The following is a 26,262-nucleotide window of genomic DNA, read 5'->3' as shown; positions in this document are numbered from 1 at the left end:
CTAATCCCAGTCTTGCTGGGACAAGCTTAACCTTTTCAAACTGAGACAGAACAAAGGATTTTCTTCTTATGCTTCCTTTCAGCATTAAAAAGAAAGGGGATCTGATCTGTGTCATCTCATCCCTCTCTCCCCATTTCTCCCTGATCTCTCTCTCTCTCTACCTTATGCTAAGAATGAGAGCATGTTAGAAGAAGCAATGAAATGTCCAAAGCACACACTGTTAGGGTTGCCTGATCTCAAGGCCTAGTCAGGAGTCTCCAGTTTCCATGGGTCATCTTCAAGCAGGAGACACAGAATGCACTTTCCAGTTTGGGCCTGCTATCCCTAGGAAAACCTTAGTTGGCTCTTCCGATGTGCAGCAGGGACAGGATGTTGAGTAGACCTCATTTGTCCAAAATGCAATCTTGGTAAATTGCCTATGATATTTTAATTCTTTTCATCTCACTTTGTGCAATCGTCTTGATTTTCTAGTTACTGAAACACCACTGTCCCACCCTCACACCATCACCACTTCTTCTCTCTCTCTCTCTCTCTCTCTTAAAGTTGGCTCCCAGACTTGAAATTTGACTCAACCATATCTTGCAAGAACTTGAGACTCAGCTTGAGACTTGAAGTTAGAAGCTCAATTTGATTCTTGGAATAAAAGACTTGAATACATCACTGCTGGCTACCTGAGCCACTGCATCTGTGCAGAAGTAAAATAGTTCTGGTTGATCCTTCCAATTGTGTCAGAGAAAATCTCTTGCACATCTTGGCAGGAGGGCACAAAATTGGCGTCCAAGATTACGTCACACTTGTCCTGGTTGGGAAACACAGATGTGGGAGTAGCCCCAGCCACAAGAGAAAGGGAAAGAGAGAAAATGATTGTTCTTTATCCTCCCGGGAACCTGAGTTTCAGGTATAGCTGGATGTAGAGTGCTCTTTGGGTGCATGGCATGTTTTCCCCCATCACATCACTTGGCACAGCAGCACTTTCTATTTTCAAGTCAATTACAAGAAGCAGTCGGGTATTATCGCAGGGAAAATGCCGCCGATGCCACCGCCCAACCTAAAACCTGGCTTCAAGCCGTGCTCAGCTGACCGATTCACAAAGTAGTGAGCTTCCCATTATTCCACCTATTCCTTGGTAAGCTGGGCATGCCACAGAATTTGGAAATGTTCCTTTCGGGGAGACAGCAACTTCCACAATTCTCTAGTGAGAGCCCTCCATTGTTAAGCCAACTATACCATCTTCAGTGCTTGGAAATGTTGTTATTGTTTTTTTGTGAGTATGCTAAAATTTCCAGTTATCAAGTCAGTGTTGAATCTATTACTTCATAATTCATGGCTTGGAGCTTGGAAACATTATCTTTTGGGGGGAATACAATGCCCAGACTCGCTCAGCAAGCATAGCCACTGTGGTTGCAGTCCCCAAAACATAATCTTTCCAAGCTCCGAGGAAGGTACATCTAAGCAAACAATGGAAGCTAGATTGGCAGCGGGTGTGTGTATGTTATGGGACTTGTAATCCAAAAAAAGGGATCATTTTTCCAATCTGTAAGGATAGCACAGCTTGCAGAGCAACAGAGGCCTGTGATGGAAGCTATTTCCTAGAGGTAACACTCTGCAAGAAAAGACAAAAGCATGCGAAATGAGAGTATCCTCCTTCTCTCCACTTTGGGGGAGAGGGAAAGAATACCAAGATGTGTGTGGAGGGGGAAGAATAGTACAATTGGAAGGTTATAATTTCCATGGAACAAATTACCCAACTCTGTGCTCTCATTATTCAGCAGGGAAACCAAACCTGCAGACGGAGCTGTGAGCCAAAAGAATAAGCAGGAATTAGTCTCCATTTCATGTTATCCATCAAATGTAATGAGCCAGGAAAAGGGTCTGTTCTCAGCCTATGGCCAAAGGACCTTCCTCTCTGCCAGGTTGACATTAGAAGCAGAAGGGAGTCAGCTGTGGCTACAGGTGACCAAAGATCATTGGATCTCTTTACTGCAAAGGAGGAAATAGGGAGATATTTTCTTGCCTAACATCTCTCTGCTTCAGATGCCATTTTGAAGAGAAAGTCCAATTCAGGATGAGATGGGCACATGTTTTGGCATGACATTTTTTTGGACTTCATTCTCTCTTCCAAAGATGCTTTCCACAAAACATAAACCATTAAACTTGGTTACTGGTATAGATGAAAGAAATATTTGGAAAAGAATTTTTTTAAGTGGTTGAAATATATATTTATTGAGTGTTGGGAAACTCTGACAAGGAGAATTCTAGATTGACATGAATTTTCGCAGCTTGGAGCTAACTCCAAGGGCAGAACATTCAGAAACGTCAGCATGTGCAAAATGCCACTGCCAGAATGCTGACTGCGTCCACATATAAGGACCACACAACTCCCTTACTAAAACAGCTTCACCGGCTACCGGTTCATTTCCAGGCACAATTCAAAGTGCTGGTTATGACTTATAAAGCCCTACATGGCTTAGGTCCAGATTATTTGAGTGACCGTATCTCCCAATACAAACCTGCGAAAGCAGTGGTTCTCAACCTTACTAATGCCGTGACCCTTTAATACTGTCCCTCATGTTATGGTGACCCCGAAGTATATAATTATTTTCATTGCTACTTCTTAACTGTAATGAAGTAGCAACTGGTCTGATGGTTTTAGGTGACCTCTGTGAAAGAGTTGTTCGACCCCCAAAGGGGTTGCGACCCACAGGTTAAGAACCACTGTGCTAGAGCCTTAAGATCTTCCGGGGAAGGCTTCCTCTTGGTCCTTGCACCATCACAGGCTTGCCTGGTCAGGACACGAGAGAGAGCCTTCTTGGTGGCTGCTCCTGCCCTCTGGAATGCCCTTCCACAAGGAGCAAGGCTGGTCCCCTCTTTGCTGGCCTTTCATTTGGCAGGCAAAAATGGCTCTGTTCAGGCAGGCTTTTAATCTGTAGTCATGGAGTGGGTTTTATATGGGATGGGTATTGTGATTTTATTGTGGTTTTAATGTTTTTAATTATATACTCTTTTTAGCTGATGTTTTAATTGTTTTATTGCAATACGTGTTTAGAATTTTTATTTGTGAGCCACCTTGGGTCTCTTTGGGAAGAAAGGTGGGATATAAAATAAATAAATAAACAAACAAACATTAAAAAACAAAACAAAACAAAAACAGCCACTCCCAGAATCCTTCTCAGACAAGGATTCTGGGAGGTGTAATCCCAAAAGGAAGCTTTCCAAGCTATGTTCAAGAGCAAATCTTTCTTTCTTTCTTTCTTTCTTTCTTTCTTTCTTTCTTTCTTCTTTCTTTCTACCCATCCTTTCCTTTGCCTTTTTTAAAGTTGAAGTGACACCATCCCTTGGATTACTGCATGAGAAGCTCACCACAGGCATCACCTTTTCCAGTGGCAAAACCTCAGAGAGATGTCAACATTTTTTCCTCTTAGACAGCACTTATGCGTCCTCCCCTCTTACCAAAAGAAACGAAAAAAGAAAAAGAAAAACACAGCTTGTCGATTGATTCCAGATGATCAAAGCAGCCTTCTTCCAAAAGTTTTCTTTTTTAAAAAATAAAATAAAATCAGCTTTTGAAAAATAACAACGGCAGAAACTAAAGCGAAACACCAGCGATTAAAAGCCATAAATTATAGTCTGAGGTTGCGGGGACAAGCTCTCCCGTTTGGTAATCTAAAGGGTGTGCAAAAAGATGCTGGCTCAGACAATTTTTGCATTTTCCATCACTCCATGTGATGGACTTGAGGCTTTGAAAAAAATAAAATAACCCAAAGACTTCCTTTGAGGGTCTTGCAGTGAGAAAAATGAAATCAGCCTTGGCAAAGGCCGCCAAAGACAAAGCCAGTCTCGTAAATTTGCTCCCTTCGGCAGCTCCCCAAAATGGTGGTGGTGGGTAAATTAACTGAAGTCGGAGTCTGGAGTTCGGCTTAGCAAAGGAAAAGAGAGGCTGCCCTAGCTCTCATTCACAATCCCAAGACCCATTACTGCAACAATTCCCAGACTGAGTGCTCCAGAAGGACACCAACTCTCCCTTGGGGAACCAACAGGAGAAAAGACTGCTGTGAGTCCAACGGTACTATCTAGAAAGAGAAATCTTCCATCAGCATCTCTGTTCTTGCAGTTCTGTTGCATCTCTGTGTGCAGTGTGCCTTGCTAACCTTGGAGTTTATCACACGGGAGGAATTTCTCTTAATTTCGAATGAAAAGAAAGTGGGGCCAGAACACATTCACATGAATTCGCTAGGTCAGCAAATTTACGTGAATTTGAATTGCGTTCGAACTGACTTCCCATTGCCTGAAAATAGCTTGCCATTGCCTGAAATTGCGTGTGGTAGTCTATCACGCAATAATGTTAAACCCCATGATTGCGTTCAGATTGCCATTGGATTATACTTCCAACTTCCCTTGTCTGATAAACTCGCTTGACTCATGGCAACCCTGTGGATGAGACATCTCTAAGCTCACCCCTATCATCGCCTGCTCTGCATAAGTCATGCAAATTCATATCCATGGCCTCCCTATATCCATCTAGCATGTGGTCTCCCTCTCTTGTTACTGCCCTCCACCTTTCCTAGTATTAAAGTCTTTTCAAGTGAGTCATACTTTCTCATGATGTGGCCAAAGTACAACAGCCTTAACTTCATCATTTTGGCCTCCATCTTGGCCTTTCTGGTTTGGTCTGTTTAAGGGACCACTTGTTTGCCTTTTTGGCTATCTATAATATCCTCAGCACCCTTCACCAACACCACAACACATGAGTTGATTTCCCCCCCTATACACTTTTTTCCTGTCTAATTCTCACATAGTATATGGTGCTGGGGAACAGCATGGCTTGGATAATACTTCTGTCATATGGAGCATTATTACCTTTTCTAATCATGCCTTCTCATGATGTGTCCAAAGTATCTGTCTACTTGTGGTCTTGGGCATAAAAACAGATAATATTTCCCATCTCCTGTTATTTGAGATCTAAGTAAGATGCCTGCAATTGAAGCTGTGACCTTCTACCAACAGAGTAAACTCTCACTAGTCTATGATTCTCTCACACACTGGTGGCAGTGCTCAGACTTTACATTACCTGCTCACATTAGAGGAAGAATTAGAGATGAGCCTTCAAGAGTGTTTTATGATCTCCTCTAATGAGCTCAGGGTGTTTCCCATAGACTAGTTCAGGCTGAGCAATTCCTTTCAGCCCAAGAATGGCATATTAATCTGACAGGCTGATGAGCCAAAATAATCCAACACTAAACCCATTAAAATGGGACCGACGGCAAACAGAAAGAAAGGAATCTCGAACAGTGAGTATTAAACTGGGGATTAAGAGACTTCAATAAATAATTGGACTTTTAAAAATGGGCTTACTATCCCTTCCTGGAAAATGTACACATTATAATGTCTCAAGGAGAGCTAACTTGGTGTCGTGCTTTGAGTGCTGGACTAGGACTCTGGAGGGCTACTAAAGGGTGAAGGGTCTGGAAACCAAGCCCTATGAGAAGCGACTTAGGGAGCTGGGGATGTTTAGCCTGAAGAAGAGAAGGTTAAAAGGTGATATGATAGCCCTATTTGAAGGGATGTCATAGTGGGGATGGAGCAAGCTTATTTTCTGCTGCTCCAGAAAACAGGACCTGAACAATGGATGCAGGCTACAGGAAAAGAGATTCCAGCTCAACATTAGGAGAAACTGCCTGATAGTAAGGGCTGTTCGACAGTGGAACACACTCCCTCAGAGGGTGGTGGATCCTCCTCCTTTGGAGGTCTTTAAACAGAGGCTGGATGGCCATTTGTCGGGTATGTTTTGATTGAGAGTTCCTGCATGGCGGAGGGTTGGACTGGATGGCCCTTGTGGTTCCTTCCAACTCTATGATTCTATGACCAGGCTCCAAATCTCCACTCAGGCATGGAAAACCTTGGGCATGTCACACTCTCTCAGCCACCAAATGGAAAGCAATGACAAAGCCCATCTGACTAAATCTTGACAAGAAAGCTCTGTGACAGCTTCACCTTAGGGCCACCATTAGTCAGGAACAATGACTTGAAGGCACACAATAGTAATGTTCCAATGTCCAATGCAGAGCCAGAATCACAGTCCAGGAGACTTAGGGATGGAGGAGTGGTAGAGAAAAGGATGCACTGCAATACACACTTCTGCCTTCTCTTTTGTTCACCTAGTTCCTCCTTAAAATGTTAAAGAGACTGAAATTGTGTTTGGCACCTAGCCTGGACTCCCTGAGCTAGCCAAATGGACACTCTTTCCCCTCGCATTCCTGACATCTCTGTTTCATTTTGTACATCATGAGTGAAAATCGATATTGTGTGGAAGGGAACTTATCAGAAATCACTATCTTCATTTGGGGGTTCAGTTACTAGGCATTGCACATCTCAGTGTCCTATTTACTAAGTCCTGCACATGGGTGTCTTTATCTGGCCCCTGTTCATTTCAGAGGCAGGGATGGAAAATATACTCAAAAATATTCAGATTTTTTAAATAAAGAAAATAAAAGAAGACATGTTGTTTGAGCATTCAGAAATGCTCAAGTGTGCTCAAAGAGAGAGAAAACGGATGAACGAACAAGAAGAAACTAGCTAGGAGAACCTGCAGCGGTTTGCTTTTACTCAAGCCTACAGGGAAGGACCAGAGTCTCCCCTCTCACCTCCTCTCCTTCCTTCTGAGTGTAAACTATTTTTGCATTTTGCCTCTGTTTGCAAAAATTGACGTAGCCCACTTTGTAACTATAAAAGTAACAACACTTCTATTATGAGCGACAGTAATTGTCCAAGTTCTGACTAATGCACACCAAGAACAATTCCATCCCATTTGTGGCACGCACACCTCCATTTCTTCCTAGATTTGTGTCTTCACCCTGGTTCAGTGGAATTTTCAAACCCTTACAGAAATGAAACTTACATGCAGCAAGACCAAGCCTGGCCCCCAGTCAATAATGCATCTTCCCCCTTCTTCCAGCCACCCTCCCTCTCTCCGCTGAGCAAGAATCATACAATCTGGAGCTGAAACTAATTGAATTTTAATGGGAGGAAGCTATTTTTCCACTCCAAGAATGTCAGAGGAACCTTGACAGAGTGGAAAGTTGGAGGTTGCACGATTCGCCAGTTGAGTGCATGGATTTTGCTTATCGTGATCTCTTGCCAGAGCAAAAGTTAAGCTCCACTCAAGTTGATATCAGCCTGCAGTTGACAGGGGCTTAGACAGACATGACAGGAACCCCTTTAAAAGCTTAAAGCTCACACTGGAGGAGGAATTGAATGAGGCAAAGGGTCCCCAAAAGTTAAGCTTTCCTGGCCGACCCCAGTCACCTCCCGTTTGCTGCTAAAAATGGAGACGGGGGGTGCAGATTAGCTTTACAGCTCCCATTTCCCTGGAAGACCCACAAAATTTGAGCAAGAGACCCAGCCAAAATGAGACTAGCCATTTTACACTTTCTCTTGTTCTGAGACCCAGCCACAGATGGAGGGGCAGGGGGAATAACCAGGCAGCTCTTGTGTCGGTTCACTTCAACATCCACCAGGAAGGTATTTCACAGAATGGACTGGACTTTTCTGCCTGCATAAAATGTCTGTAGCAGAGCATTGTGTGGAAAATGGAGGTGTCTGGCTGATACTTAACACCACAATGTCTGGGGAAATAAGTCAGGCCTTTGAGACAGTGATGAAAACCGTTGACTGGATTACTATTCAGTTGCCCAAACCAAGCCCAGTCATTAGGCTACATGATCCCATCAAAAGTCCCATAAATATGTGAAATATGGAGGATCCAGTTACAATATAATATGTAGCTAGACAGAGCCATACATTTCCTAAATGGACTTGGTTATCAACCAAGTCAACCGGGGTATTTTAAAACATCACAAGATATTGCTCAGCCAACAATTGCTACAAACTTTATAAAGTGCATGTGAACCAGAGTTTTTCAGTCATCCATTTCTGGATATACTGTTAGCCTTATGTATCCATAGATTCTGGTCCAACTCAATAGTAATGGCCCAAGTCAATGGCAATGGGCCAACTCAATAGCTATAGTTCACTCCTAATGCTAATCTTCTCCGAAACATGGGAAAGGGTAGTGCTAAGTAAGAAGTCAAGCCTAATTTCAGAGGGTGGAACAAAAGGTTTGCTGAACTATAGAGTTTATTTATGAACCCCCTTCCAATATTGGTACCATCAACGGATTCGATGAACATAATGGCATGCTATTATTTTTGTTCCTGAGCATTATTTTGCAAGGAGACAGGGTTCTCCATTTTTCCAGCAATCCAAGATGTCTTTCTGGGTATTCAGCTATTCATTTCCTCTTACCTCAAAGACTTCTTCATCTAAGATCCTTGTTCCAAAGACAATGATACCATTGACGTCGATGATGGGATGGTCACTTCGGTCCAAGAACTTGGTGACCTTCTTTTTACAATCCAAAATCAAAGTGACATTCTTCTGGTGCACACTGATGGCTATCCGATGCCACCTGAGAAATAAGAAGCCCAACCAAAAAGTTAAAAAGAGGACTTCCCTAGTCTTAGGAATAGTCTTATCACTCCCAAGCCCATCTTTCCAAAGTGTAGGACTGGAGTGCCACAACATACCAGCTCCGTTCCTTTCCCCATGTTTACAAATGACGATAAGTAAAAACATCAACCACCAAAGATATACAGATGACACCATACTACGAGTGGAAAACATCATAGACTTGGAACAATTACCAAGGAAAGTTAAAGAAGAAAGTGCAAAGGCAGGGTTACTGCTGAACGTAAAGAAAACAAAAATAATGACCTTGGAGGATTTACATAAATCCAAGCTAGACTAGCAAGGGAATTAAAATAATTAAAGATTTCCCATAGCGTGGATCAAACATTGATCAGAATGGAGACTGCAGTCAAGGAATCAGAAGAAGACTAGGAATGAGAATGGCAGCTATGGAAGAACTAGAGCAGATCCTAAAATGAAAAGATATCCAGCTGAAAAGTAAAGTTAGACTCATCCAAAACATTGTATTCCCCCTCACCATGTATGGATATGAGAGCAAGACAGGGAAGAAAGCAGATAGAATGAAAGTCAGCTCCTTTGAAATGTGGCGCTGGAGAAAAGTGCTGAGGTCAAACAAATGGATTCTTGAACAGATCAAGCCTGAACTCTTCCTGGCAGCCAAGATGATCAAATTGAGTCTGTCATACTTTGGCCACTTCATGAGAAGAGATGACTTGCTAGAAAAGACAATGATGATAGGAAAGGTGGAAGGCAGTAGAAAGAGAGGAAGACAGCATGCCAGATGGCTGGACTCAATCCTGGACCCAAGCAGAGAGGTTGAGATAGGGGGTCTTGGAGATGTCTCCTCCACAGGGTCACCATTAGTCAAGGTTGACTCAAAAGCAGTTAACAACAACAACATACAACTTCATTCTTTTTGTATATACCCAGAATGCATAATTCGTTTTCCTTAGCATGCCATTTTGGAAGGTTTCTGTTTGCTGAATGTACAAAGCTGGTGTGCTGTGCAGCACAACTGGAGCCATTAACTGTTTTTCACATCTCTCCTCTAGATGGCAGTTCAAGTAAGAGAAAAACAAGAGAAGAATGCCTTCATGCCCTCTACCTGTATGCTATCTGTGGTACATAGTTATCACAGTTTTGGTATCAGTTTAACAGTCATCTCTCCATCCTACAGAATCCTAGGATTTGTGCTTTTTTCATCTATTCTCCTGCTAGATCTCTTTAGCAGAGAATTCTAAGTCCCTCACCAAACTTCACATTCCAGGGCTTCTGTAGGATGGAGCCATGGGCAACATCACAACCCTAAACATGTCCCAATTATTATTGGGATGGAAAAATATATACATCTTATACACATAGCCTGAAGGTGATTTTATACATAATGTTTTAAATAATGTTGTGCATGAAACAAAGTTTGTGTACATTGAGCCATCAGAAAACAAAGTCACTATCTCAGCCACTCATGTAAATGATTTTGGATTTTAGAGTACTTCAGATTTCAGAATTCCAGATAAGGGAGACTGAACCTGTAGCAAGTAACTACAATAAATAATGGACATAATGGAAATGAATAAGGTTTCCAAGCTCTGCTCCAGAGACAGAGGATACTTACTTGCCATCTGATAGGTTAATGCCCCGGAATAGAGGGTAATCCTCAGGACCTGGCTTTCCCGTGTGGTCTTCATACAGGAATACAGGAGACCTGCCCATCTCCATGCCAATCTGCTGGATTCCTTGCTCATTGTAAATGGAGAGCAAAAAGGACTGGCTTCCTTTCTTGGCTTTTACAGTGGTTAGGATTGAGAAATCTTCTGGGAAGGGAGATGCTATAGCCAGAGAAGAGAAAAGGTGGGATAGGGGGAGTGTGGTGGAGACAGAAGAGAGTGGTGAATTCCCACCAAAAGGCTGGCATTGACATTTTGGCTAAAGCCACGCTAGTGAAATGCTCTTTCAAATGTGACAGCTCAACTGGATATAGGGCCAATTTTCTAAATATAATTCCAACCTCTGGTTTTGACCTATAAACCCCTATGCCGTTTCACACTACTTTAACTGACATGGCTCAATGCTATGGAATTCTGGGATCTATGTGATATTTAGCCTCCGCTCTCAGAGAGGGCCATTGCTGCAACAAACTACACAAATCCCAGATTCCATAGGATGGGGTCATGACTGTTAAAGTGTCAAATTGCATTAATTCTGCAGTGTGGCCATCTAGGAGTATGTAGGTCATGACAAGCACTTTGAGTTTTGCTTGCAAAGTGATTGGCAGCTGGCAGACTTGTAATGAGACAGTCAAGATGACAAAGGATTTTTTTTTTTTTTTTTTTTTTTTTGGAGTGGGGAGAGGCCAAGGTTAGCAAAAAAATTCACAGATACAGTGGAGAGAGGATGGTGCAACTATCACTCAAACTCTTTTGGTTTGGGTTTTGTTTCTATTTTGGGATTGGTCTCTGGAAAGGAGGAGGAGGGTTATCCAACACTCAAACCATAGTCCATTTTTCTGCTTCTGGATCAGGCAAATAAAATCTATGCAGCTGGTGTGTGGGGTACAGAAGAGTAATGTTCCCATTAGCTTCGATTTCTCATTACAGTCATGAGGAGGTCTATCACCGTGATCATCAGATGAATGGACCTTCTTCACCTGATCTGATAGTTGTCTAGTGAAGTGGGTTTGGGTGATGGTGGCATCAGGCCAGACGTTGCTACCAATTAACTACATAAACTATATAACTAGTAGGTGATACGGAATTCTGACCAATAATTATCATAATAATCTAGCCAATAATAATCATTCAAACCATTGTTTGAACTCTGTAAGCATTAGGACTCTACTGAGATCTGAATGACCATGTCCACTCCTTAGAGGAGATTGGTGTCAAAATGATCTCTGTCGCTCTTTTCTCCCTCTTGTAAGACAACGGTGCTCCTCCAAAAGCAAGCCACTTTCTCCTCTCACGTTATGCCATGTTGGCAGTGGCTAAAGCCGCTGAATACAAAGACCCCCAAATTACCATCTTGGGAAAACAAAAGGCTTCTAATTAGCCCCAAATATAGCATGCTGTCAAGCTGGAGGAAGCCTCTGCCAAGTGACGTGTCCCCGCATCTTCCCATCCCAACACCCTTTATTGTCAACTCCCCAAACGCCAATTTCCATCCCCAAACTGCTCTGCAATTACGTCTGTTATCTCGAACCCTCCGTCTATTCATTTACTTGTTGGAAAGCCGAAGTAACATCTCGTTATTCGGAGCCCGTGTGTTATTAAAGAGAAAGGGATGGAAGGGTTTAGAAAGACCGAGGCTGCCGTCCAAGTGAGACATCCAAGGCCTAAATTATGCCCTTCGCTTCCCAGTGGTTTTGTACACAAGGCTCTTAATTTGTGCCAGAGTTCATCTCCCAAACCTCCTCCTCCTCCTCCTCCTCCTCCTTGCCAGAGATCAGCTCCAAAATATGAATACAGAACAAAAAGAGTTTGAGTGACGGTTGGAGCATCCTCTCCCCTCTCCATCTGTGAATTTTTTGCTAACTTTGGCCTGTTTTTGTCAAAATCCCTTGCGCTCATGACTCCCTTCTTACAACTGCTCTGATGGTTGCCAGTCTGTTTCCAAGCTAAACTCATAATGCTGGTCATGTCCTACAAAGGCCCAGATGGCTTGGGTCCAGGCTATTCTTAAGGACCATATCTTCCCAAATCAACTTTGTTGTTGTTAATTGTCATCACATCAATGTTAGCTTATGGTGACCATTCCGGATGAGGGACCTCCAAGTCTCCAAGTCTCCCTGGTATCAACAGCTCTGCTAAGGTCTTGCACATAAAGATTGCTGCCTTCCTTGACTGAATCTACCATGAAGCCTTCCTTTTGTCCTACTACCTTCCACCATACCAAGCATCATTGCCTTTTCTAATGAGCCACATCTTCTTAGGATATGTCCAAAGTATGATCAGTCTCAGTTTAGTCATTTTGGATTTTAGGTACAGTTCAATCTTGGTTTGTTCCGAGACCCATTCATTTATCATTTTAACAGTGGAGCTCTCATCCCGCACCACATTTCAAATGAAATTTATTTTGTCAGCTTGTCCAAGCTCTAAGACCTTTGAGGGAGATACATCTCTCAATCTCAGCACCATCACCAGAATTTGGATAGGAACATGGGGAAGGGCCTTCTTTGTGGCTGCTCCCAGACTCTGGACCTCTCTTCCTGGACTTTTCCAATACACTCTACATTAGACTGCTGTAGTACCAAGTTTGGAAATTGCACTAAGTTCAAAAAGTGGCAGCCATATTGACTGCTGGTACATCTAGGAGAGTGAGTATATCACACCAATATTAAAATCAATCCTCTGGCTGCCAGTTAGTTTCCAGGCACAGTACAAAGCATCTTTAAAGTCCTACATGGTTTGGATCCAGGTTTCCTAGGGGATCACCTCCTCCCATATAATCTGCCTTGTATTCTCATGTCCTTTGGGGGACATTTACTTCAATCGGACAGGACTAGACTGACAATCGTCACCCAGAGGACTTCTTCATTTGGAATGCCTGCCAGGAGAGATTCGACAGCTAAACATGCTGTCTGCATTTAAAACAGTATTAAAGACCTCTCTATTTCAGCAGGTCTAACCGGTCATTTTTAAACTATGAATTTTAAATTGGTATAATTTTAATCTTATGTTGGATGGTTTTAACATGCCTTATGTTTAACTTATGAGTTCAAATGATTTTACATATCTTAATGCATTCTTCTTCGTATAATTATTATTCCAAAAGTGGTTATGCTTGCTCTCTCTCAATCCTCTCCTTTCATTATCAGGGCAATAGTTTTCCCAGCCCAGCAGGTATCTGGAAAGTAATTGTTTTCCCTGAAAGGACTTTTGGCATTGCAATTTGTTGCCCCTCTTTGCTTTTAAATTTTTAATCATTTTAATTTTACGGGCAAATTTCTTGGCAAATCTGTTCACAAAATATGATAGGTTCATTTTAGGGTTGCCACAAGTAAGGAATGACTTGAAGGCACACAACAACAAGGGCAGGGAATAATTCCTAGAGCAGGGTTGAGTGGGAAACTGAAGCTGATGGGACTCAAATAGCTCAGGGAGAGGATGTAAGAAAATTGTTTAAGTAATTCTATCTAAGGCACTTAAACTGAGTGGCGAGGAAGATGAGGCCCTACTAGACTTGTGTGGTCTTCAGACATTTGTTCTCGATCAGGGCTGGGCAACTTAGTAGGAATCTAATCCCCCTCCCAAATATTGGTACTTCATTGTCCTCTGCAGCCCCTCTCAAAATGGCAGTCAAAAGTGACACGGTGTTATTTCCTGCCACCATTTTGAGAGAGACTGTCGAGGAAAACTGAGATATCAAGGAGTAGTATGAGGTTCTGGTATAGAGGTCTAAGCTTTGGGCTCCAACTCTGGAGACCAGGGTGCGATTTCCTTCTCAGTCATGGAAACCAACAGGTTGACCTTGTGTAACTGGCTGGCTCTCTCAGCCCTAGAAACCCCTATTATAGGCTCACCATAAGTCAGAAATGACTCAAGGGCACACAACAACAAGAAGCATGGGATTCTGGGGTGCTTTGAGGGCATATTTTCACATGTTTTTGTGTGTTGGAGGAGTTTTCTGCATGGCTTTGGGACAAAATATTCTCCCAAATCACCCTTTTTAAAAAAAAAGTGGGGGTGGACTTTAGTGGACTAGCAGGTCTTTTGATGGCCAAAAGATGAAGTTCAGGAGCTTATTCAGTCCATGAGCTGTACTTTGGCTATTCTTTTCCTATTACCTGAAATCCTGGAGATATGAAGGTCAGTGGACCCATGCACTGAGTTACCATAAGACATTATACTACTTTTCCATAGACAAGCAATAACTCAGATGCATGGCACTTGTTTTGCATAAAGGTTCACAAGATCAGAAACTAGGACCCGAAGCAATGGATGCAAGCTACAGGAAAAGAGATTCCACCTTAACATTAGGAGGAACATCCTGACAATAAGAGCTGTTCAGCAGTGGAACACACTTCCTCAGAGTCTCCTTCTTTAGAGGTCTTTAAGCAGAGGCTGGATGGCCATCTGTCAGGGATGCTTTGATTGTGAGTTCCTGCATGGCAGGGGGTTGGACTGGATGGCACTTGTGGTCTCTTCCAACTCTATGATTCTAGGATCAGTCTTATAGGCATCTTCAGGTAAAACTGTGAATTAAGGAGAGCTACAGCCAATGTCTGAAATAGACCAACTGCCTGACTTGGGCTAAGGCAAGGTCTCCTCTTTGCGTGTTAGAATAAAACAAAGCTTACCAGGGTAGAGCTGTTTGGTTGGGGCGCTCAGCTGTGCATCTTTTGTTACTCGATACGCCACATCTGCCCCTTTGGAAGACCTTCGGCTTGTGCAAAATCCTGTTGTTTTCGATATACCGTCGGGTAAATTGTGAAAATCTAATACCTTCAAGAGATCGGCAGGTTCAGCTGAAAAGAAAAGGAGAGAGGCAATTATTGGGAGGTGAAAAGGGTGCTTTCTTACTCACTGCACAATTGAACACAGCCCACCATGTGCATGAACACCACCACAGATTAACTCACAAGATGAAACAGATTTTATTCCAAGGAAGGAAAGAGGAAAAAGAAAGAAACTTAATGAAACGTGATTTGGGGGTGAAAACCAATGTGGTGTGGCAACTTAAGTGTTGGACTACTACTCTGAGATACCAGGGTTTGAACCCTCACTCAGACATGGAAACCCACAGGCTGACATTGCGTGAGTCACAGACTCTCAGCCCCAGAAAACCCCATGATAGGGTCACCTTAGGCTTTCCATAAGTCAGAAATGACTTGATGGCATACAGCAACAAATACACGTGTATGTATGTGTTTCGTTCTTCATTAATGAATGGCTTTAATTCTTTCCATATCCAGATAGACAGATTGACAAATCGTTCAAAACAGCAAAAGCAACAACACAGGGTTGTTAATTAACCAGGATTAATTACTCCTATATTTATTCCCTTCTCTCTATTCTTTTCATCAATAGCCATTAGACCATCATACTACCAGTTCATCATACCAGAAGCAACTCTATTCAGTCAACTCACTCCATGTTCAAAAGCCAGAAGATGCCACTATGCCAGAAATGTATCCCTAAACATTATACATCATCCAAGCGCGAAGCAATGACAAGGTAGGAAAACATTGTGTTTTCTTGGTTCGTTTTAATGGACCCATTGTGAAACAAACTTGTCTGCAATCTGGATTAGATGCTTCTGCATCTGATGATGAAGCTTGTCAAGTAAAATCGCTCAGGAATAAATCTTGCCAAGCAAACCCAAGGAAAAGGTGACCCATAAATCAGAGCTGACTTGATGGTGCATAGCAACAAAGTTTCACATGAGGCCTGCAATTGAATAAGGGCTGGGAATTATATTTAAAATGGCAACGAAACGACAACATGCTTTTCGAGTGACAACAAAACCTGACAAGAATCTTCATAGTTCAGGAAAAAAATCACACATGGTTGTTTCATGCAGAAAATAAGTATCTTGGCATGGAAATGTTATTTTTTTTTGTCAATAGGCCACTGTTTCCCATTCAGAAAAGGTGGTTTTCTCTGCAAATCAACTGCTTGTGAATTTTGTGCAAAATAAGTCCTAAATTGCGAATAGGTTTCAAAAACATAGCAGTTTGCCAAGACTTTCCTTGCAGTTGAGAGAGCATTGCTAAATGGCCAGTTGCTTCTTACAAGAAGACAGTTAGTGTTGAATTACATGTGTATATATGAAACAGGCAACAAAACACCAGGATGCACTACAACATTAGTCCTCAAACATTTACATTCCAGAATCATGGAATCCCTGATTACTTTGGGGAGTAGAAATCCAAACTCCATACAAGATACAAGTTTTAGAACCACTGTTCTGTTGCATCCTCTATTACATTGGCCAATGTTCACACATGGAAACCATAACACAGTCCTGAAGAAGTGGAACTGAACACGTACGTCTGGGTGCATTCTGGATGTGAAGAATTTGGAAGCAAAATCTCAGCAACAGATTGAAGTTGTGACAAATACATGTGGCTCAGTTTTAACTTGGCATCCTTAGGGAGCAGAGTGGAACCCTGGCTTGCTCTGATGTTCAGCAATGTTCTCAGCATCCCTGCCCAGAGGTGACATACCCGTTTCTAGCAAGATGCTTGGGAAGCAAGATCAGGAACTGGAAAGAAGAGCTTCCCATGCTGCCAGGCAGCCTCCAAGCCAGAAGCAAAAATGAAAGCAATGAAAACAAAGAACCCAAGAACAGTAAAACAGTGAAACGTGGGCTAGCAATCACTCTCATGGGACCAAATGGTTTCTCCTTCACCTTTAATTTTATTCATTTATGATAAGCAATTTCTGTCCTCCTTTATATACTTAAGCATGCTGAAAGTGCTGCAGTACCAATGCCACATAATAAAATAAAAAATTACGAATGCAAGCCAAGAAAAGATAAAACAAAAACTAAAAGCACCCTATCAATTTGAAGAGATGTTAGTAACCCACTTTTCAAAAGGTCAAAGGATGTCGTAGTGTGTTCCGCAGGTTTCATGGGGGCTCTGGATCACATGCATGGGGACCCCCATATTCCCTCACCAGTTCCCTCAACCCCAACACCCACATAATTTTTTAAACAATTCAGAGCGATTTTCAGACTTTTTGTTTTGCCTTAAAGCCATGCAGAAAGTCCATGCCTACAAGCCCATGCCTACAAGCACCCACAATGTTGTGTTAACCCCCACCACTGTTTCCCCCCCCCCCCCCGTAATCTCTATCAAAATGGTAACAAGGAGTGATTCAACATCACTTCCTCTCACTATTTGGAGAAGAACTGAAATATGTAAATACTTGGATTTATTGGGGAAGGTGCCTATGGGGCTAGACCAAGGGCAGTAAACTTAGCCCCTTGGACCTGCTGAAATTGCCCTGATTTCAATTATTAACTGTCCTGATTTTTCAGTGTTCAGATTTTTGAAACAAGGCTTTAATGAAGACACACAGTTTTATCTATACCAGTTTAGCATCATGTCGGTGTTGCTTCCAGGGGTCTCCAAGAGGTCCACCAAAGCAAACCTGAAAAACCACTTCCAATCTTCCTTAACAATGATCAGCCTTTGAGGAGAGTTATGCTCTTTTTTGATGGTGGAAAACTAGGAACCCCCCCCCCTCCACAAATCAGTCAAAACAATCCAGAATCCATTCCCACATGCATGGGTTCCATGATGGAAATACAGCTTGAGTCTCTCTCATCTAGAAGTCCAGAATGTGAAATATTCCAAAACCCAAAACTTTTTTTCATGGGTGGCTGGGATAGTGACACCTCCAGTTTCTGATAGTTAACTTATTTGAAGTATAAAATGACCTTTGGGTTAGATATATAAGGGGTATATGGAATATAAATGAATTTTGTGTTTAGACTTGGGTCCCATCTCCAAAATATCTCATTATGTATGTCTATGCAAATATAGGTATTCCAAAATCCAAACAAATCCCAAATCCAAAGCACCTCTGATACCAAGCATTTCTGATGAGGGAGACTCAACTTGCAAATGAAATGGAAAAGTTATTTAAGAGTCAGAAATCTTAAAGATCACAGTCCTATGGCTTGCTAATTCTAGTGTCAATGGCTTAGACCTGCATTCATGCTACACTTCCTTTTCATCCCTGAGCTTTCTGGCTTCTTTATGCAAGAACCTGCATGCATTTTTATGACTGGAGGGGAAGCGACTGAAATATGGTTTGGCTAATTGCTAGTGGTAATATATTTGAAGACAAGCCAAGTAACAAGGGAGAGGTATTGTTTGAAGTCCACTACGACAGATGCTTTTGCTCATGTACTGATCAAAAGCACATTTGCTTCTCAATAGAAGATGCCATGTAGATTTTCCTCTTCCAACTAACACCACCCTTGAAGATGATCCCTTCAAAACGGATAGCCGAAACCAACATACTTAGTACTGGAATGATCTTTGTGGGTAATTTCCAAGACTGAAAACAAAATCAGCACAGACACACACAAAGCCAGCATGGCATAATGAGTGTGGAACTAGGCCCCATTATATACAATGGCATAGCACAACGGTGTCCTTTATATAAAATGGCAAAATCAAGGTTTGCTATTTGGAATACGTGTCTCTCTGTGTGTGAGAGAATATTTTTGAATGATGGTTGAATTGGAGAGTGGTGGAGCGAGGTTAACCTCACACAAGCAAAGTTAAGGGTGCAGCGGTTGGCTTTTGCCTGAGTCTGCTGGGAAGGGTAAGCTTCTTCCTCACCCACCACTCTCTTGAGTTAGATGAGTGCAAACCTCTTTTGCCCTTTAAACCCAGTTTGCAGTTAATTGAAGTAAGCTGAGGACAAAGAGGGAAAGTGGGAGGAGGACAGAAAAACTGGGACATTTTAATACCAAGTTTGAACAAGGGATGGCAGAGGAGTCAAGCTACAGGAAAAGAGATTCCACCTAAAGAACAGGAAGAACGTCTTGACAGTAAGTGGAATAGAGACTGCAACAGAGAGCAGTGGAGTTTCCTTCTTTGGAGGTCTTTATACAGAGGCTGCATGGCCCTCTGTCAGGAGTGCCTGAATTGTGTATTCCTGCATGGCAGCATGACTGGATTGCCCTTGGAGTCTCTTCCAACTTTATGATTCTGTGATTATAAGAGTCTATGAATCCATGGCTGTGGAATCTGTGCATACAGATGGACAAGGGTACTGTCCATTATTTCCAGGCTCAAGAGAGAAGTGGAAGAATTTAGTGGTATAAAAAGGCAACCTAAGAAAACCATGATACATTCCCATAACATTTATCCTGGGTTATTTTGCGGGAGGAGGCAGCTCCCGGAAATTCACTTTCTTGCTGCCAGAGTGGGCAAAAAAAGATGAAGAAAGGGGAAAAAATTCCTTCCCCCCCCCCCCCCCCCTTTACGTTATTATTCCTAAAAGGTAGAGCCAAAGTTTTCATCCCAGAATTTTCAACTCAATTTTTGCTCTTATAAACCAAACTAAGCAGCCTAGTTGGGAATTGAAGCCTGGTCTCTTGAGTCATAGAGTGGAACAAAGAGCTGGAAGGCATGCTGCGGCCCCAAGCCACCTTCAACCTGGCTGAAAAAGGAGTAGATAAGATCTAGGGAAAGACAGCTTTGTCAGCCTTGCCACAGTCCCATGGTGGCTTCATGACACTCTGTCAACATATCAGAGTGCCTAAAGCTGTACACATTTGGGCGGCTGCCCAGCTTCTACATAAGTTCAAGGCATAGTCCCAATGTGTGACATGTAAACTCCACACTCCAATGACGCCCTGAAGGCATCCTTTACAGGCCGTCTGTTCAATCCCATAGTCCAATACTCCACCCACTATGCCATGCTGGCTGCCAAAGGCACTATCATCTGACTTGTTTGGAGGTTTAAAAGCCACATGTGATAAAGACCTCAGTAGTTCCTAAACTGGTCCACCAGGTTATTTTGGACTTTAACTCCCATAAGTACCAGCCAGCTTGGTCGATAGTCAGGAATTGTGGGGATCAAGGTCCAAAACATCTGGAGGACCAATGTTTGGAACCAATGGCCTAAATATAACAGAGAGAAGAGCAAAAACAAAACAAATCAAGATGAGGATGCCCTTTGGGGCAGCAAACCTTGTGCCAAGTGTAACATCTGGTTCAGCCTTTTGCTTAAAGATGCTTGGAAAAGAGGCACATTTTAGTTTATATTGTCAAAGAGAAAAGCATCTGGACTTTGGGAAGCCGTGGCTCCAGACCAGACAGAAGAAATCACCGATTAGGATTTTAGTTTGAAAGTGGCACATGTACAGGGGATTTCATAACTCATATGCGCTCTAGATCCCTCCGCCGATTCTCACATCACCAGCCACCCCTGGCAAAGGAAGCCTCCTCTTCCTCCAGAATGAAATCCTCTTTGCAACTGTTTGCCCAGCCAACTGAGGTCAACACACCCAGTTCTAAAAGGAAAGTGAAAAACACAATGCAAAATCAAAGCTAGGATGAGTTTGCCCCAACAGGAGGACATTCCAAGCTAGCTGAGCCCCTGGGAAATCTTGAACTCACCAATAGAGGGTTAGTCTCCGGGCCTTTAATGGGTGAAACATAGCAGGCAATGTGTTTTCTGGCATTGAGATAAAGTCATGGGAAAGATTTTTGTTCATTTCCACATGTCAGGCTGCCAGTAAAAGCCAAAGAAGTCGGGCAAGAGAGAGAAAGTGGCATTCCTGCACTTCATCCACAAACTTACACCTGAATTGCTTCCTTTAACCAGATTCTCTGAGCTGAAACCTTGTAGAGTTGCCACTAGGGATGTTCATCCTTCACTTCGTCTGTTCTTGAAGGAAGCACTGAGCATGTTTAGCAATTTTCTTCCAGTTGTAAAAAAAGTCTTCAAAAACAGCATCGTTTTTGAAGATTTTCTCGCAGTAGGAAGAAAACTTTGCAGCCTATTCGCAAGCCAGGACTTATTCTGTGCAAAATTCACACGTGGTTGTTTTGTACAGAAAACATTTTCTGTATAGGAAAAAACATTTTATGCACATAAAATAACATTCATGCTTAGAAACATTTTCTGGGCAGAAAATGCTGTTTTCTACAGGAAGCAACCATATGGAGATTCTGTGCAGAATGGATAGGAAAAAGAGCCTGTTTGCACTGACCTTAGTGCAGAAAAAGAAAATACTCCTGGGAGCAATGAATTGTTAATCCCAACAAAGCAGTGGAGAAAGCTAAAGGGAATTCCCCCAAATGACTGATTCCTTCCCATCATGTCATAAATCAGGGAACTTCCACCGGTTTCCCTGAAGAGCCAGTAGTAATATTTCACTTCCGAGGCACTATCCCGTATGGTCCTCAAACTAAAACCTCTCCCGACTTCATCCCAAAAGGACAAAGCATTTCATTGTGTCACGGGTCAAGACTTGACAAATGGCTTTCCAAAGGAGGAAAAGGGAAGAACAAGGATTCCGTTGCAAGTAAGCAGCCAGCCTGGTAGAATATAATAAGCATTTTGGGATTAAAAATAGCCTCTGTGTTTCGATGGGCGCATCCTTTGCAACTGATTTCCGCACACACTACGGTGCATCTATAATCCATCGATTTGCCTTCTGGCAAAGTGGCAACTGAAGCAGCTGGGCAGACACACACACACAAACACACACAAAGATGGCAGCAAAAACTTTTATGCAACAAGGCTGTGTTCAAGAACCACCACCCCCCAATTGAGTTTGCATGAAGTATGCAATGTAAAAACATGGTTGCATCGTCTCTCCCAGTTTTGCTAGGAAATGTGCAAGTTGAGAGATGCTCCATAGCTTTGTCGTGTTTGGTCCAAAGCATGAAGGACTAGTCCCTTAGCTTTGCTTTTATATGGAAACAAGGACATGTCAGGAAGCTCAAGTCATAATGCTGCATATTTCCCATGAATGACCTAAATCAACATGACGCTTGAAGGAGTTTCTGGATTTGGGGACCTTCGGCCTTGTAGACACCTCTAGCACTCCAACCGCCCAAAGGAGGTTTGAGGGGATATAGGGGTTCAGGGGGAGCTCCAAGGCGGAGTTAGATTGTAGGAAGGAGGTAAAAAGCAAGGTATCCATAAACACAATGGAAACTAATGGCACTGTTGGTTTGTTTTTAGCTGATCGAATCACAGAGAGGTATCTTTTTAATCAGACAAAATATCGTCCAGCAATAAAGTGAATGTTTTGTAAACTGGTGCTGTAAACTGGTGGTCATCCACTGGTCATCGCAACCAGTGGCCATTCACTGGACACTGACTGGTGATCATTCACCAGACCTTTGCTTTGAGCAAACCCACAGTATCATATGCTTGATGTAGGGTCCCTAAAACCTATCCATCATGTAAAACCACTGAGTCTTCTTTCATGCTGTAGGCTGAGTCTCCTGTATCTGAAATGCTTGAGACCAGAAGTGTTTGGGCTGTTTGAATTATTGCACCTACAAAATGAGCTATCTTGGAGATGGGACCCAAGTCTAAACACAAAATTCATTTATGTTTCATCTACACCTTATACCTTGAAGGTAACTTTATTCATAATATTTTTAAAATAATTTTGTGCATGAAACGACGTTTTTGTACAGAGGATCATCAGAAAGCAAATGTGTTGCTGTTTCAGTCATCCCGATGAACAATTTTGGATTTTGAAATATTTTGGATTTTGGAATTCCAGATAAGGAAGAATCAACCTGTACAGTGTTGTTGATATCACTTTAGCTGTCATACCTCTATCATATAGTATCATGGGATTGGTATTTTGGGGGTGGCATTCAAACTCTCTGGCAGAGAATTCTGAACACAGCATGGAATGCCAAATGGAGCCATGGCAATAAGAGTGGCATCAAAGTGTCATAATGGGTAGTGTATGATAAGCTTCTTTGGGCTCCCTTAGAAGAATCCTTTGACCTCAGTCACTCTGGAAAAGATGCAGTATTTCAAACCAAGAAGGCTTCCATTGCCAAGTAAGATAATAGATGAGAGACTGGGTTAGAAACCATATTAATTCATTTATAAGATATATACCTGATTTTCTGCCGAATGGGATCCAAATTAAAACCACATTACATTAATTACAATATCCTGACAATGTCTTTCTTTCAGTTAGTCTCAAAAGGTGTTACAAGATCTCTCTACAAGTTGATTCTACAGACTAACATGGCTATCTCTTTGGATTCCACCATTATTATTTATTAGTATTCGTATTAACAGTATCAGCATCTTTATTTATATCCTGTCTTTTTCACAAGGTTAGAACTCAAAACAGACTTTAAAAAAATGACTTCTATAAAGACACTCATAGGATTCGAACCCTGGTCTTCTTGTGTCCTAGTGCAACAATCAAACCACCGCACCACATTCTTTTACAAGTCCCAAGGTAGCTGGCCCATTAAAATATAAAAGTCAAAATCATACAAGTAGTCAGTATTAAAACTGAACCAAACTATTAACCACTAACCAACTATTTTGACCACACTCCAATGTTGCTTGGCCATATGAGAGCTTTTGTTTCTGAAAGGCGAGGTATAAATATAATAAATAAATATGTGTCCTGGTTTTCATCTGTAAAATATTGGAGGGTATTCTTAATTGAATTAACCCTTGGAAAAGCATGGGGGCTTCCCAGTGTCAGAATGTCCCATATGAGAGGATGGAACCAGATCTTTTCCAAAGAATCCATGCCGCTCTTGTCCTGGACCTCTCTCTTTTACCCATCTTTCTGTTGATCGACAATGAAGCGAGTCTCAAAAGATCATACGGTATATAAACCAAGCTGCATCTGGGTAGTGCATGGCTGTAGTTCACATCTCTCTCTAGACTGCCAAGGTTAAAAAAATAAGATGAAAAAGACACTTTAATAAGGTGAATTTATCAGGACTGTGAGGGGGTTAGGAAGAGAATCAGATATAAATGGAAAATTCTGTGTTGAGTGGGAAAGGACCACCCACAGATACCCTTTTGCTGGGTTTTGGCAGCTTCAGAGATTCTTTTTTCTCAGGATGTGGCAGTTTTCTGCTTTCAAAGGTAGCTAAAAATTAAGCCCATTTAGATGGGTATGGGATCTTAATCTTTGGTCCTCCAGATGTTTCAGACTTCAAGTCCCAGGACCTTTTACTACTGGCCAAGCTGGTTGGGGCCTCCAGGAGTTGAAGGCCAAAATCACCTGGAAGGCCAAGGTCTGAGAACCACTGCTGGATCCAACAGTGGACTTTACTCACACACGTGGCACATGTGGCACATATTTGGGGTGAGAGACCCTGCCCTCTGCTCTGTAGCCCCTCTTAACTCCTCGAGGGATGTCAACAGAAAGAAAGAATCCACCATCATCCAGAGGGAGAGAAGGGCAGGCCAACTCCCTCTACTGTGGTCCAGGCATCAGAGGGAGAGAAGATCTGCTGGACTTTCCCCCTTTCCCACTGCTATTCCCTTCTCCTTTTCTGTCTTGCCTTTTTAGATTGTAAGCCTGCAGGCAGGGAAATGTCTAATTTTAAAAAAATGTAAGCCATTCTGGTAGCCTTTTGGCTGAAGAGCTGGGTATAAATACTATAAATAAATTAAAAAAAATGTTTCTGTGAATATGAATTCTGATTCCCTCAATGATATTTTCTCAGTCTCCTAATTTCTTTAGCCTTCCCATAACTTAAAAAATCAGTTGAACATTTAGAAACACAGATCAGAGAGCAAGGGAATGCAAACACAGAAAATATAAGAGCTCTGGGTGTGAATAATTTTCAGTGTCTGATTCTCCAAGGCTTTAGGAGTCAGATTTCTTATTTGGAGAGGAAATGCATTATTATTATTATTATTATTATTATTATTATTATTATTATTATTATTTTATCCAGCCCCAGCTTACAACATTAAAATATACATTCCATTACAGGGGTGTTTCTAGGGGATGTGGATCACACTAGGTGACATCTCAGAATAGGGGTGTCTCCTGATGCACTTATGGGAAGGAACCGTCTTTCGGTGTGTACTGTTGAGCCTCTCCATGACTAGACCAGGTCTCCCTAAGACTGAAAGTCCTGGGGAAGGTGCTGGTCCACCCATCCACCAGCAGCAAGGAAGATGACTGGGATGCTGTCAGCATGCCACAACAAAAACCTGGCGGCCACTCTCTTCACCGAATAGTGCCTGGACTCTTTCAGGAGTTGTGAACAAAGCAGGTAGATCAGAAAAGCCTGGGACATGGACAGTCCCTTTGGGAACACCAGTCCATCAGCCATCGGAGGCAAGTAAACCAGAGTCTTTCTCTTCCACAAAGGTCCAATCTACTCCTGAGGAACCAGTGGCCTGGGGTGACAGCATTACTACACAAAGAAGACACCAATCCTAGTGACGTCTCTGAAGACAGTTTCTAATTTTGTCTCCCCACCATAGCTACACTCCTGAACTCTCCCCCAAACCTTCCCTGGAGAGTTGGGAACCCATCTAGGAATTGTTCCTGGCCCTGTTGAGGACTGAAACGGGAAGGGAGAAACCTGAAACCTCAACAGTGACCTTAAGTACCACATTCAATTTTGGGCCATGCATCCAAAGATGCTCAAAAAGTGGGAATATTCTCACGATGTTGCTATTTGAACAAGTCTGTGCTTTTCAGCTCAAAATCAGAAACAGCTTTGGTGTGACTTTTTCACACTCTTTTAATTCCCCTTGCAATACCCCAGATGTCCCCTTCCTGCTATGTCCCCATCCATTTTTGGACTTTAGCTTTTGATGAAATTCAGGGATCTGCAACACGCTCTGATAAATTTGCCTGCTCTTATTGAAAACTCCTTTGACCTACCCCTTGGAATTCCTTCATTGTTATTTTTCCCAAGCAAAGGGCTCTGTATCCATAATCAGAAGCATATTTAGAAACCAAAACAAATCCAAATCTTAGTATTAGTGGGCGGCCTTTGGATTCTTTAGACGGAGCCCTTGGTCCCAGGTAGACAAACCAAAAGATCAGTTTAATTTTCTCCTAGTCTTTCTAAAGCACCCTCCAATTGTTTCTGCCAAATTGGGAAATTTTCTTGTAGCCAATGGGTACAGATATGGTACTCAAAGTGGTAGTCTGCAGACTAGCACTGGTCTATGAGTTATTGGCTGTTGATCTGTAATGAATTTTCAGGAAAAAGAAGGAAACACTAGCAATCAATGGATACAAATATAGTTTTGGTCCCTGGTACATTGGGAAGGAAAGGACACTGGCCATTTTTACACATTAGATATCTTAAGAAGCACTGGTCATATT

At 42.3% G+C, this 26,262-nt stretch overlaps 1 protein-coding gene across 1 annotated transcript in view; it reads right to left on the bottom strand.

Annotated features, from left to right (window-relative positions):
- Positions 1 to 26,262, bottom strand: part of LOC149308107 (collagen alpha-1(V) chain) — a 178,135-nt gene that overhangs the window by 125,467 nt on the left and 26,406 nt on the right. Inside the window, exons 2-4 of the mRNA XM_089535095.1 lie at positions 14,780 to 14,947; positions 10,100 to 10,313; positions 8,302 to 8,464 (exon numbers count right to left, since the gene is read on the bottom strand). Of these exons, the coding sequence (XP_089391221.1) occupies positions 8,302 to 8,464; positions 10,100 to 10,313; positions 14,780 to 14,947 (545 nt within the window). The remainder of the gene's footprint in view (positions 1 to 8,301; positions 8,465 to 10,099; positions 10,314 to 14,779; positions 14,948 to 26,262) is intronic.

The sequence above is a fragment of the Sceloporus occidentalis genome, unplaced genomic scaffold, assembly GCF_023333645.1.
Source record: "Sceloporus occidentalis isolate IW3139 unplaced genomic scaffold, rSceOcc1.0.p SCAF_8, whole genome shotgun sequence".
NCBI classification, from domain to species: Eukaryota; Metazoa; Chordata; class Lepidosauria; order Squamata; family Phrynosomatidae; genus Sceloporus; species Sceloporus occidentalis.
Note: the sequence above shows the minus strand (reverse complement) of the source record. Positions and strands in the feature narration are given on the sequence as shown.